Source organism: Barbus barbus (assembly GCF_936440315.1).
Source record: "Barbus barbus genome assembly, chromosome: 36".
Classification (NCBI taxonomy): Eukaryota; Metazoa; Chordata; class Actinopteri; order Cypriniformes; family Cyprinidae; genus Barbus; species Barbus barbus.
Genome location: NC_136714.1, coordinates 25,212,646 through 25,227,518, shown reverse-complemented (window position 1 = coordinate 25,227,518; position 14,873 = coordinate 25,212,646). Strand labels below are relative to the sequence as shown.

Below are 14,873 nucleotides of genomic sequence, written 5' to 3'. Positions count from 1 at the left end.
GAATTTTCTTTAAATTCATTGTTGCCCAATTGAATTTCTGAGTTTGACAAAGATATAAACAGTTTTCAGAAATTACATTTATATTAATATTATCTATATTTATTAGTCTTTGTATTTACTAATATATATAAATTCTATATTAAACCTGTAAAACATTTTTGATGATTTGATATGCATGTATGTGTATATACAGTGGCATGCGAAAGTTTGGGAACCCCTTGCAGAATCTGTCAAAATGTGGATAATTTTACCAAAATAAGAGAGATCATACAAAATGCATGTTATTTTTTATTTAGTATCTCTTAGTAATCTTCAGTTCAAACTCAACAATTAAAAAAGGTTCAAACATTCACTGATGCTCCAGAAGGAAACACGATGCATTAAGAGCCGGGGGGTGAAAACTTTTGAACAGGATGAAGATGTCCAAATTTTTCTTATTTTGTTGAAAAAGATGTCCAAATTTTTCTTATTTTGTTGAAATATCATATTTTTCCATTTAGTACTGCCCTTCTGACGCGACAGAAGATACTTGCATGTTTCCTGGAAGACAAATGAAGTACAATTTACCTTGATCTTCAAATTCAAAAAGTTTTCACCCCCGGCTCTTAATGCATCGTGTTTCCTTCTGGGACATCAGTGAATGCTTGAACCTTTTTTTAATTGTTGTGTTTGAGTCCCTCAATCATCCTCAGCGTGAAAAGGTGGATCTCAAAATCATACAGTTACTGCTGGAAAGGGTTAAAATATGCAAAAGATGCTGGAAAACTGAAGATTCTGCAGGACCTGGAGGATTTTTCTGAAGAACAGTGCTCAGTTGAACTGTTCAGAACAAACAAGGGACTCATGAACAACCATCACAAAACAAAAAAACAGTCGTAGATCATCCAGGTAACCACACACAGTATTAAGAACCAAGGGTTCCCAAACTTTTGAATGGGATTATTTTAATAATTTCAGCTATTTGTTTGTCTTGTGGACTATATGTAAACATCTTTTATGGAAAATATCTTACTCAGGACAGTACTAAATAAAAAATAACATGCATTTTGTATGATCTCTCTTATTTTGGTAAAATTATCCACATTTTCACAGATTCTGCAAGGGGTTCCCAAACTTTCGATCCCCACTGTATATGAAGAGTTCATTTTCAAAAACCCATAACTCCATTGTTACTTTTTTTTTTTTTTTTTTTCAGAAATCAAGTTTTTTTTTTATATTGCGCATTCCAAGTAATATCAATCAAATTGCAGTTGGGTTGTTTTGATTAAGTAATAATAACTAAACAAATACAGGCAATTTACAAAATTAAAGTTCATTGAAAGTATGTTTTTTTTACATATTAAAAGTTTGTTTTATAGCAAAAGCAGATAACTCCACATTTCGTGTTTTAGAATAAAAAAAAAACCACTCGTTTAATCTTTGTAATCTCCTCAGATGAGATGTAGATGCCTGACAAACGTTGTTATTGTTGTGATCATAGACTATGGATGTGATTACACACAATACACAGAGCTTCCCTCACCATTGTAACGCGCTGCTTTTCCAAGGATCCGTGAAAACGTTTCATTTTCCTTTTTCGCCCTGAAGAAGATATCACAGGTTCATCAAGTTTGTCGAAATTATCCATCCTCGATCACTTTGTCAGCTTTGACGAAACTCCCCTCAGCTGGCATGTCTTTTCAAAGTGAAAGTAGCCTTGTCACCTGACCTGAATACAGCACGCTGATTCGCTAAAATGGACTTATCGGCTTCTGTTCACAAACAACAAGGGCGCCTGTCGGCTTCTGCAGTAAAACGTGACCTCGCGATGCCTTAAATAAGTTGACAAAACGTGTTTAGGGTTCAGAATAATGTGCGGCAATCAGCTCATTTTTTATATTTTTTACCATTTATCGATTTTTGCAAATGAACTCGTCATATATCAAATCAATAATATTGTGAAATCTTATTACAAATCAAAATAAGTGTCTTCTATTTGAATATATTGAATACATTTATTCCTGTGTTCAAAGCTGAATTCATTCTAATATGCTGGTTTGCTGCTCAAGACACTTTTATTATTAATATTATTATTAATATTGAAAACAGTTTTGCTGCTTCATATTTTTTGTGGAAACTGTGTTTCAGGATTCTTTGATGAATAGAAAGTTTAAAAGAACAGCTTTTATTTGAAATATAAATCTTTTGTAACATTATAAATGTCGAATGTTGATCAATAAAATGTATACTTGCTGAATAAAAGAAATAATTTCTTTACTGTATTAGTATTTAATATATATTCAGAAGTAAACAGATGATTCCTTATTAAACTAATGAATGTGTTGATATGTATCAGTCAGACTGAGAGCTTCATTCTGTCCCTACATGTCTTTACTTTGACCTGAGGCCAAATTGAAAGCATGCATATCTGCACGCATGCATGGCATGCACTGATACACGTTAATACGCCTGTACTGTACGTCCCAGTGCAGACCTTGAGATTTGGAATCAAAATATTCAGTCAGTCACTATGTTGCAATGCAACTGAGAGATTTCCACATGTATACTGACTTCCCTAACTAGCAGTCTGTCAGGAAACCCTTTTTTTTTTGACCTGATTTCTCAGATGTAGACACAAATCTCATCAGTATCCCAAAAATCTTGCCTCAAACCTTTTGTTTGTAATAGTTTTACCTTTAAAAGGCCCTGTCTTTGTCATGTAAAAGTGCACACATTTAGAAAAGGTGTGGTGCTATTTAAACATTATGACATGCAACACTGCGGTTATGATGCATGCTGACAGGCTCTTTTATTATGGATAAAAACTAGGCTTCCTCATGCAGACACTTTCACATATGAAAACTTCCCTGTGAAACTCAGATGCAGGTTAGTTCTGGCTTTTGCAACACTATCTCTTTCTGTTTGTCCAGGAAATAAGTCTCGCATACTGACCACTTTTTGGGTGTAACACACTGGATATTTACAAGAAAGCTCATTCATCTTGACGTTACACAACACTTATCAAGGAAATAAACTGTGATTTCTATCACAGTCACACCTTACGCATACAGAGCGCTATTGTCTTCTTGTGTGTTTCTGTTATTGCATCTGTTGTTTGATTATAATAGTTAGTATTTCTAGGCCTCGCTCACCTCTGATTTGTTGTTTCCCCGTCAGTTTCTGCGGCTGCAGAGAGGATTCGCTTTATTTTGGGGGAAGATGACAGCGGTCCTCCTCCGCCGCAGCTCTTCACCGAACTCGACGAGCTTCTGTCCGTTGATGGTCAAGAGATGGAGTGGAAGGAAACAGCCAGGTAAAACACCCAAAAACATTATAACCCGAAGATTAGATAACTAAGCAGTCTTGATTTCACACGTCATTACTATCCATGTTGCATTTTTTATTGCCACAAGGGGTGCTATAGTGGGTATTAAAGGAGTCATGGAATCAAATTTGCCTTGATCTTTTAACATACAAGAGGTCTTTGTATATTAAAACATCCTGCAATTTTCATAGCTTAAATCATCCTCCTTGTTATAAACAGAGCATTTATTTAATCAAGCTCCTAAAATGGCTTGTTTGGATATTGTGGGGCTCTAACAGAACAACAGAAGTGTTGGACACTCAGGTGCTCATGATTGTAGTGTGCCACTTGACTGTTCTTAGGATTTCACACATTCCTGACTGGGTGCGCCACTCACGCACGCTGTTAGATAAGAGTTTGGACTCCAGAATAAGGGTCAAGCAACAAATAACTCAAAAACGATCACTAAAGGAAAGGTACATGCTTATTTTTTTCCAAACCGTCTTTTTTTTACACACAAACAACGTGAAAGGGAGTAAATAATGATGAAATTGTAATTATTTTCTATTCTGGCTCAAATATACTGTTGATCTGGGGGCAAGTTGGGCAGAAAGCAAGAATGATCAAGTGACGGAGGAAATTCACGTTAGCAAACAGACAAAGCAGCTTTCATCTGGTCCAAGTAGTTTTGATTTCCTGTGTGTATTGAGTGACAGATGAGCTGCTGGTCTTTTCCTGTCACGAAAGTATCGGCTGACCGACACACACAGGCCTTGCTAACTAGTAATTGAGTCTAAATTAAACTTTTATTTAATTAACAGGTAAATCATGTTTTTGAATCGTTCTATGAAATGGGAGACTTTTAAGTTAATTTTTTTTTTTTCATAAGTAACAGGGTGGAACATGATTTGGATATGCTGTATTTGGCTAATCTTGTCCAACGTAAAAAAAATAAATAAAATAGATCGATGTCAAATGTTAGTAGAACAAACTTTTATGATGCCACTCCCTTTTCATTATGACATTTAAAATGACATTTCACAAATATTTTGAGGGCAAACTCACACGGATGATTTATTTTTTAGTTTATTTTTGATTTATTTTATTTCTCATTTATCTTAATTTGTTATTTAATCAATTATTTGAAATTATTTATAATGTGAAAATCAGTGCACAATTTATCATGATTTATTTATTTATTTATTTCAACTTCAATTCGCTTATTTTAAGGGAAGTAATAGTGTAACAGGCATAAAAAAATTCTTAAGATTCTTCTTTTTGTTTAAATGTGATTAAAAATGCGAATCTGAAAACCAGTGCACATTTTATTGCTACACAGACATGCAAATACAACAAATTAAAGCGCAAATACAGCATGAAATACTTTTTAAAAAAAAAATTTTTTATTAATTTTGAATGAATATTCAAGTACATACAACAGTCAGTAGCAGGTTATTGGGTTTAGTTCACTTTATCAGATGTGACCCTGGAGCACAAAACCAGTCATAAGTCGCTGGGGTATATTTGTAGCAATAGCCAAAAATACATTGTATGGGTCAAAATTATTTATTTTTCTTTTATGCCAAAAATCATTAGGATATTAAGTAAAGATCATGTTCCATGAAGATATTTAGTAAATTTCCTACTGTAAATATATGAAAAATTCATTTTTGATTAGTAATATGCATTTCTAAGAACTTAATTTGGACAACTTTAAAGGTGATTTTCTCAATATTTAGATTTTTTTGCACCCTCAGATTCCAGATTTTCAAATAGTTGTATCTCAGACAAATATTGTCCTATCATAACAAATGGAAAGCTTATTTATTCAGCTTTCAGATGATGTATAAATATATGACACTTATGGTTTTGTGGTCCATGGTCACAAATGTTGTGGACGCAAATGGTGCTCCTTTCATGCAGCGACTCTTATACTGTTTCTTTCTTTGGATTTGCATGTTCCAGATTTGCATGTTAAGCGCTACATGGATAATGTTAAAATGAAACCATTTGCAAACAAAGAGCCCAGTGTTTTCATGTGTGTGCATTTGTGTGGATGCACAAAGCCAGAGTTCTCGTGGGTCTCTGGGTTCACCTTAGTCTCAGGTGTGTGTGTGTATAACGTTTGTCTCGGATATCATACCCACGCTTGGCTAAACTCAGCTCAACAGCCTTTCTGCTCAAGATTACAGAGCTCTAAAGGATATCTGTGTGCTTGGGTATCGTTTCTCAGACAGATGTTCACTCAAGCAGACATGGGTAAGCTGATAACAGGGCAGCAGAGCTTTAAGAAGCTTTGAATCATTTTCATTCTTATTTGACATCAGAAGGCTTTCAGTTATTTGGCAGAAAGATCTTCATAATATTTTCTTGCAAACATAAAATACATTAAAAAAAACAGCACTGTGGTGGTACTACGGTCCGGAGATGGTAAAACCATGATAATCAGCATTTATCATCAACGGCATTTATTTGAAATATAAATCTTTTTCAAATAAACCTTAAATGTCCTTATTCTCACTTTTCATCAGTTTAATGAATCTTTGCTGAATTAAAAAAAAAAAAAAAAAAGTTTATAAAATCTTACTTCGTGATGCACCGTAGATGACCAAAATTAACTTCGAAACATGGCTTTACCACAGAACCTGCCAAAAACGTGTTCATCTGTACATGTACCATGGTAAAACCATGGTATTATAATGGTGCATGCCCAAAATACATGTTATTATGATGCTAAATGTTCAAAAGAGTGTGATGTTCCCATTGTACTCATCAGAAAACATGACATTGTCATGGTACATACCCAAAAAACCAGTATTTTCATGATATTTTTAAAAAATAAACTGACGTCACAGTGCTGTAAATATTATTCACTTGCTTTCAGTACGTTTGTGTGTTGTGTGTGTTTTTCTCAGATGGATAAAGTTTGAGGAGAAGGTGGAGAAGGGTGGAGAACGGTGGAGTAAACCTCATGTCGCCACTCTGTCTCTTCACTCGCTCTTCCAGCTGAAAAACTGCATCGAGAAAGGAACCATCAAGCTGGACATGGAGGCCAACTCACTTCAGCAGATCGTCGGTAAAACTGCACTTCAGCGCTCTGAGAAATAAAGCTTCTTCAAGAATCATTTATGGCCGTATTGGGTTCTTTAGAGGTTAAAAAAGATCTTCAGATCAGTGTTTTGGTCTCTGGGTTCCTTAAACAGGGTTAGATTTTAAATTAAATCTAAGGTAATAATCAATCAGAGTTTTTTTTTTTTTTTAAGAAATCAGTTGTTGCAGATTATTATAAATGAAAATAGTCCCATAAAAAAATGAAAAAAAGGTTAATTGTAATTTTAATTAATCTTCCTAAAGTGAAACTATAAATTATAAATATTAGAATTTTTTTTTATAATTATTTTTCTATAATTTGTTACTTTTAATTAAAATTAGTTACATAAATTAAAATGTTTTTTTTTGTATTTGTTTTTTTAGTGTAATATAAATGTGCAACTTCCCCAAAAAAATTATTTTATGTCTGTCTTCCTTTCAGCGAAATTCCTAGTTAAGTGTTAAATTAATTAAATTTTATTTAATTTTCAATGTTTTTAATAATTACACAATTTTTCTAATTAAACTCACTCATTTAAATGAGTGTTTCCTATTATTTATGATTTTTTGTTTTGTTTTAGTAAAATATAAATGTGCAAGTCCCAAAAGTTTCTTTGTTCTTGTAGTGAAATTCTTGGTTAAGCTAAATTTATTTTATTTTATTTTTTAAGTTTTAATAACAGTATTTCATTGTTCTCTTTCTTTTATTCCTATTTATTTAAAATTCAATTTTTTCCTTTACTTGGTCGTAAATATACCTGCAGAAACCCAGCTTAAAGCAGCAGTACACACAAGCTGAAACATGTCTCTGTGTTTCAGAAATGATCACTGACAGTCAGATTGAGAGCGGGCTGCTGAAAGCCGAGCTGAAGGAGATGGTCATGTACACTCTGCTGCGGAAACATCGCCACCAGACCAAGAAGTCCAACCTGCGTTCGTTGGCAGACATCGGCAAAAGTGTGTCGAGCGCGAGTCGTCTGTTCAGCAGCCAGGAGAACGGTAACACGGCTGCCACATTAAACCTCTCTCTTACACTCTATCGCTTTCCTCATCTCTCCTCTCGCTTTCACCACCAGCATCTATCTGCTCCATCCATCAGCAGCGTCTCTCGCTCGGTTTACAAAAGCTTGCATTCATAGCAGATGCTTTGTGGGTAAAATAAAAAGCAGATTTGCACATTGCAAAATTGGCAATACGTGCTGATGAGATGCAGTTGCTTTTTATATTTTGGCAGCAATCAAACCTCAGACCCTCCCAGGAAAGACCAGAAACCTCCAGACATGTTAAAGTGCTCAAGATGTTTTGGTTTCTGAAATTCCTGATAGTGTCTTTTTCTAAGTAAAAGTAACATGTTGATACTTTAGCACCAGTCTAATCATGTTTCTCTCAGTTTTAGGAAGCAGTCAAACAAAGTTGCTAACTTAAATTTAACATGAAATCAAAATCGAGCCTTTTGTCTTTGTTGATACTCGTACTTGGTCTTATCGTGATTCACTGGTTCACACAATTCAAAGAAACACGTTTGTTATCATAATCTTTCATCAAAAACTCTGCTTCTGAAACGACTTTCCCTTTCTGCTGACATCATCAAGGCCTTTTATTTTAGCCCCTCCCCCCAGCTAACATACAGAGACACATTGGACCATCAGATCCATCCTGTATGATTTTTTCTTAATGTTTTAAAATGAAAATCATCTCATTGTAAAAGCAATGGTCTTATTTTGACTTGAACTAGAAACTAGTTCTAGAAATGTTGTCTAAATGTAAAGAAATGTAGCGTGACAATAGATCTGATGTTTTCATAATATTGTAGCTTTTTCTAGAAACAAGGTCTTTGTTGTAATGCTAAATGGCTTATTAATTTTTAATGTGCTGCACATGTAAGTTTATATTGCATTTTATGTCTTCTTTCTCGCAGCCAAATTTTCAAGTTTTATTTTATTTTATTTTTCAACACTTTAAATTCTTTTAATTAAATTTTAATATGAATTATTCACCTTTTTAATCACTAAATTAATCTTCAACTATTTGTATTCATGATTTTTTTAGTGAAATATAAATATAATTTAGATATAAATATAAAAAATGCCAATTTGTCTTTTTTGAAGCGATATTCTAAATTAATATTCGATAATCAATATTGCTTAATTAACTGATATTTAATTTGATATTAATAATTAATTAAAAAAAAATTATTTCATTGACATTTTTATTATTTATTTTTCCCCCAATATTTGAATCACTTAATCACAATTATTTTTCAACAATTTGTTTTTTTATAATTCAGATATATAATAATTATTAATTATATAATAATTAATAATAATTTAATAATTTAACTATTAAATTCAATTATACAACTTCAACTGTATTTTAGTGAAACAAATATAAAAAATATTCTTTGCCAATTTATGTCTTTCTTGTAGTGAAATTCTTAGTTTTATATATATATATATATATATATATATATATATATATATATATATATATATGTGTGTGTGTGTGTGTGTGTGTGTGTGTGTGTGTGTGTGTGTGTGTGTGTGTGTGTGTGTGTGTGTGTGTATATAATAAATTACATTTAAATTTAATTACTAATATATATATTTTCATAATCCATTCTTTCAGAAAATTTTGTTGTCGTCTTTTCAAACTCTGCTTGGTTTTCCTAAATGTTGTCTACTTTCAGTTTTATTTAATACTCCAGTTGAATACTCTATTTTTCTGCTCTAATGCTTTCTTTTCTCTCTTCCCTGTCTCTCGTCCTTCCCACGTGTCTTGATTGACATGCATGTGCCCTATCTTCCTGTGTGTGTGTGTGTGTGTGTGTGTGTGTGTGTGAGAAGCGCGCAGTCCTCTTGATCACTCTGTGCCTTGCTTTACCACCTTTGACCCTGACGAGCAAATTCAGATGCAGAGAAGCAACAGCATGGGACTTCTCTGTAAGTCTGTAGCTGAGGATTCAGACTGATTCATGCTAGATTTGCTCCTCTTTGAGTCTAGAGATGTAGAAATATACTGTAGTCTAGTTCTCTTTAAAAGATCAGATCTAGTCCACTGTAGTTCTGCAGATAAGGACCGAAATGAATCATTTTGTGTGTGCACAATATTTTAAACGCTTAAAGAAACCTTTAAAAGTAAAGAGTCGCCTTGAACTTTAGTTTAAAAATAGTTAGTAGTTATTATGCTGAAACACGAGTGTTTTCTGTGACTATTATTTATTTTGATTATCACAAGATCCATCTAATCTCTCAATAAAGCACTGCATTAAAGGATTACAGTTTTATGTAACCTGTCAAACAAGTTATTAAATGAATCTATTGTGATGTAGATACACAAAAAGACTTATGTGAGACACTTGGGCCTCTTTATTTTTAAGGGTGTTTTAGCAGCTGATCAGTGTTTGACCTTGTGTGACCTCTGCAGGTAGTCCGACCACGGCCCATCGTAACCTGACCTCTAACAGCCTGACCGATCTCTCAGACAAACCAGAGAAAGATCAGGTACTGTGAAGTGTGTTTCTGTGCGAATGGAAGTGTGTTAACAGTTCGCCACATGTAAAGTTCTGCAAGAAGAATGAGTGAATCTCATGAAAATGTCTAGGTGACATTTACCGACAAATACAAAATATGAAAAATATATATATATATGCCTGACAATGTAATAATATAATAATGTAATTTAAAAAAAATTATAATATTATTATATATATTATTTTAATTTTATTTATTTTTTTACATTATTTTCAATTAAACTCAGTTATGTAAATTAGAGTGTTTTCCACTATATTTTGGTATTTAGCTGTCAAGCTATTTATTATAAAGATATTTCTTGAATATAATATTTTTAATAATAACACCTATAATAATGATCTTTAAATTAATTTAAAATTAGTGTATGTGTATAAAATTTAAATATACATGCTTCATAATTCAATAATATAATAATGCGTATTTATTTAAAATATTATTATTATTCAATTAAAATAATACAAATTCTTCTTCTTATTATCTACATTTAACTAATGTCAATAATAATTGTAGCATTGAAAAAATACTGCAAAAATAATTTATTTCTTGCATTACAGTAATGAGAATTATGGGGAAATCACTTAATTGTTTTAAAATAGGCTTAATTTTCTTGACAGTTTTGTGGTATTTTGAAGACATATATATAGCCAGGTGTGTTTTTAACAGATTTTGTGAGATTCTCTCCAAGTGTTCATTAGAGACAGGATTGATGTCTGCTTCTGATGAGAAGTTTGGTCCTGGGTGTGACATCTCTAGGACAGGAATGAGTGCAAAAGGACAAAAGAAACTCTTTCTTAAACACAGTAGCACACAATTGAAACTCAGTGGCTCTCTTTCACACGAGGCCGCTGTCGTCAGTCAATATTTGTGGATTAGCAGGAGAGCTTTGTCAAGCGCACAGAGCTCTTGTTGTGTGTTATTCACACTACTGCTGTAATTATACTGATAACCTCAGAAGAACATCAGCCAAACCTCAAACATTACTCACACACAAGGCCTCTTTTGTGTTTGTGTGTGTTCAGGCTGTATGTCATCCCTGTGTTTAGCGCTAATGAAGTGCTTTTGTTTATGCTAGTTGTGAGCTTGTTTCTTTCCACGCTGCTTAAGTCGTATCAGACTTTTATATTCGACTGAAATATGACCTCAAATATAATCTCATAAAGAAACTTTTTGCTTCTTTTGATAAATGCTTCATTAAATTCAAAAATAAAAAAAATCTAACTAGATTTTAATATGGATCAGAGATGTAATATATAATATATATAATATGAACAACTTTATGCTTCCATTGTAAATGTATTACTTTAAATACACTTTCCATTTATGCAAAATTATTTATTTTCTGTAGTAACTGACTGCATGCAACAACAGAAATATTACTGCATGCATTAAAAATAAGAGCCAGGAAAAGTGTCGTGATTGTTAGCTAAAACATTTAACTAAATTATTAAAAATTATTTTTATTAATTGATATAAAGCAGAGATCATGTAAATATCAATATTAGATGGAAAACAAAAACAAAAATTGAATCAAAATTCTATTAAATTACTAAACTTAAAACCGAAAGTAGAAATGTAGAGATGTTTGAGAGAAACCGAAACTAATAAAAAAAATCAAATGCACATAAAAATTTACTTAAAATAATTCAATTTTAAATTCATAATTATCAGATATTTTATAAAATATGTATTTATTTTTATTTATCAAATTAAATCATAAATAAATACTATTGTAATACATAAAAATGATAAAATAACACTGGCCTGGAATATTCCTTTAATTATAATATGTTTAGTTCTGGACTAAAAGCTGTTGTAAAATAGTGTTAACTGTGGCTTAAGTTGTGTAACAGTCTACAGTTACCCTACGATATTAGTCCAATTAGTTAATTACGATGATTATTCAATGTTTATGTCTTTTATATAGCTGTTGTTATTGTTTTATAGCATTTACGCTTAATCATTCAGAATTATGGATGAGTAACATCATGAGCAATTTATTATACAAGATCCAACAGTATTCGCATTATAGGTGCAATATTGTTGGAGAATTGGCAATATTTGTAGTAATAAACACAGAGCGATTTTCAGAACTAGTATCCATAAACCATCAAATTAACAAAGTTAATTTAGTTAATTTTTTTTTGTTTTTTCTTATTGTTTATCTCTGTAGTTGAATAATAAATTCATGAAGAAAGTCCCCCGAGATGCAGAAGCGTCAAACGTGCTGGTCGGCGAGGTGGACTTTCTGGACGCTCCCTTCGTGGCGTTTGTGCGTCTTCAGCAGGCCGTCATGCTAGGAGGACTCACCGAGGTTCCTGTTCCCACACGGTAACCCACTCACTGTATTTACAGGAATAGTTCACCTGAAAACAACAGATCACTTGCTCATCAGTGGATCCTCTGCAGTGAATGGGTGCCGTCAGAATGAGAGTCCAAACATCTGATAAAAACATCACAATAATCCACAAGTAATCCACACCACTCCAGTCCATCAGTTAACATCTTATGAAGCGAAAAGCTGCACAAAAAGTGCAAGCAAGTGATGTAATGCTACATTTCTCCAAATCTGATGAAGAAACTAACTAATCTTCATTTTGGATGGCCTGAGGGGGAGTGAATTTTTTTTAGCAAATTCTCATTTTAGGTGAACTCTTTCTTTAAAGCTGTCCCATTCATAAATCCATTACTATAGTAATAACAATACCTATTTGTATTTGTAGGTTCCTTTTTATTCTGCTGGGGCCCAAAGGAAAGGCCAAGTCATACCATGAGATCGGACGTGCCATCGCCACGCTCATGTCTGATGAGGTGTGTTTATGTGCATGCTATAATATCTAGGTGATTTTAGCTGAACTGTGGCCTGACGCTGTGTGCTTTGGACTCCTGCAGGTGTTTCATGACATAGCTTATAAAGCGAAAGACCGCGGTGACCTGCTGGCAGGCATTGATGAGTTCCTGGATGAAGTCATCGTGCTTCCTCCAGGAGAATGGGACCCTGACATCAGGATCGAACCTCCTAAATCCATCCCTTCTGCAGATAAACGGTACCAGCAACCATTGACCATAATTCGTTTTTTTTAATAAATCCAATATTCGTTTCTTGTTAATTTTGGGCTGCTCATTCCAAAAATAGTGTCTGTTTTGCTCATGCATGTCACTCTTTCTCACAAAATATGATGCATTTTGTAGCATTTTTACTTTTGACAATCATTAGTAAGATAAAGAAGTCTTGTTTTATCCTTTAATCAGCAAAAACACAGCCATAAATACATGATCCCTGTCTGAACCTGAGCCAGATTACAACTATTTATTCAGTTCTCATGATTTTCACATGACATAATATTTTGCCTAATCCTGATTTTTACACGTCTTTGCAGATTATAAATTAAATGAAACATTTTGAATGCTTCATTTTTTCATCTAAACATTTGACGTTTGACTGCTTTTGTTAGCTTAATAAGTGCATTAAAACTGATACATATATATATAATTGAAAAATCTTCATTATTTTTGGGGAAAAACTGTATGTGATGCAAAGTTTTTATTGGTGTTTTTAAATCAGCATCATCAAATTAGGTAACATTAAAACAAATCCAATGAAACCGAGTCTCTTTGTGTGTGTTTTTAGTAAAAACAATATTGCCGGAGGGGAAATTCTTCAGATGAACGGCGGTACTCCTCATGACGGGAGTCCAGCAGGCGGCGGCGGCCACGCGGTCGGTGATGAACTCAAATTTACTGGCAAGTAAGTATATAAACAGTGTTCATGAACACTTGCTTTAACAATTAACAGTTATCTTGAGTTTATACGAGCCTTTGTTATTTCTGCACTGTGAAAAAACTGCAGTTATTTACACAATCATTCAAAAGTTTGGGATTTAAGGAATTTTAATGTTTTTGAAAGAGTCTCTTCTGCTCACCAAGGCTGACTTTATTTAATCAGAAATCCAATAAAAACAGTAAAATTGTGAAATATTATTATAATTCAATATAACACTTTTCTATTTGAATATATTTTAAGATATAATTTATTCCTATGATCAAAGCTGAATTTTCAGCATCATTACTCCAGTGTTAAGTATCACATGATCCTTCAGAAATCATTCTAATATGCTGATTTGCTGCTCCAGAACATTTCTGATTATTATCAATGTAGAGAATTAATATTTTTTTGTGGAAACCATGATTTCAGGATTCTGTGATTTCATAGAAAATTCAAAAAGAACGGCATTTGTTTGAAATATAAATCTTTGTAACTATACATGTCTTTACTGTCGCTTTTGATCAGTTTATTGAATTTTTCCTATAAAAGTATTCATTTATTTCCAAAAATGTTTTGAACAGTAATGCAAGAAAGAAATTCTGCTTAATCAGACCCTCAGTACTTACTTTTGTTGTATGCCACATTAAAAACAATCGTGTTTTTTCAGGTTACCTGACCAAACATTTTTCTCTCGTAGGTTTTGCGGAGGTCTCGTTCTGGACGTCAAGAGGAAGCTCCCGTTTTACGCGAGTGACTTTTACGACGCTCTCAACATACAGTCTCTGTCTGCCATCTTGTTCATTTACCTGGGAACCGTAACAAACGCCATTACCTTTGGAGGGCTGCTGGGAGACGCCACCGACAACATGCAGGTTTGATGCTTCACGTCTTTTTCTGAGCGTCTTATCGCTGTGAGTTTGTAAACTAGTGTCAGACGGTTTGGCTCAGCTGGGTTTATTCAGGAGCTCCTGGAAATAAAGTTTGGCTGACGTTGGTTGTGTTCACAGCTCTGGGGATTTAAAGGCCACAGATTGCTGTTTGATTATTAAACATGTTGCGTCAAATATATGTCATGTGTCTCCTAGATCGGCCTTTGGAAACAGATGTATATGTTGGGATTTGATCCGTGCTATACTGAGAGTGACGACTCTTTGAACAACTGTGTGTATAAATAGTGTCAGGATTGTGCGTTGTACTGTCAGACATG

General features: G+C 33.3%; 1 protein-coding gene across 4 annotated transcripts in view; it reads left to right on the top strand.

Moving 5' to 3' along the window:
- LOC306856403 (electrogenic sodium bicarbonate cotransporter 1-like) overlaps positions 1-14,873 on the top strand; it is a 47,804-nt gene that overhangs the window by 13,966 nt on the left and 18,965 nt on the right. For 2 of the 4 annotated variants that reach the window (XM_079395674.1, XM_079395675.1), the window contains exons 4-13: positions 3,157-3,292; positions 6,199-6,359; positions 7,193-7,372; positions 9,217-9,312; positions 9,797-9,873; positions 12,074-12,231; positions 12,624-12,711; positions 12,793-12,947; positions 13,532-13,648; positions 14,364-14,538. In XM_079395674.1, the coding sequence (XP_079251800.1) occupies positions 3,157-3,292; positions 6,199-6,359; positions 7,193-7,372; positions 9,217-9,312; positions 9,797-9,873; positions 12,074-12,231; positions 12,624-12,711; positions 12,793-12,947; positions 13,532-13,648; positions 14,364-14,538 (1,343 nt within the window). The remainder of the gene's footprint in view (positions 1-3,156; positions 3,293-6,198; positions 6,360-7,192; positions 7,373-9,216; positions 9,313-9,796; positions 9,874-12,073; positions 12,232-12,623; positions 12,712-12,792; positions 12,948-13,531; positions 13,649-14,363; positions 14,539-14,873) is intronic. The other 2 variants (XM_079395677.1, XM_079395676.1) reach the window with 1 other exon arrangement.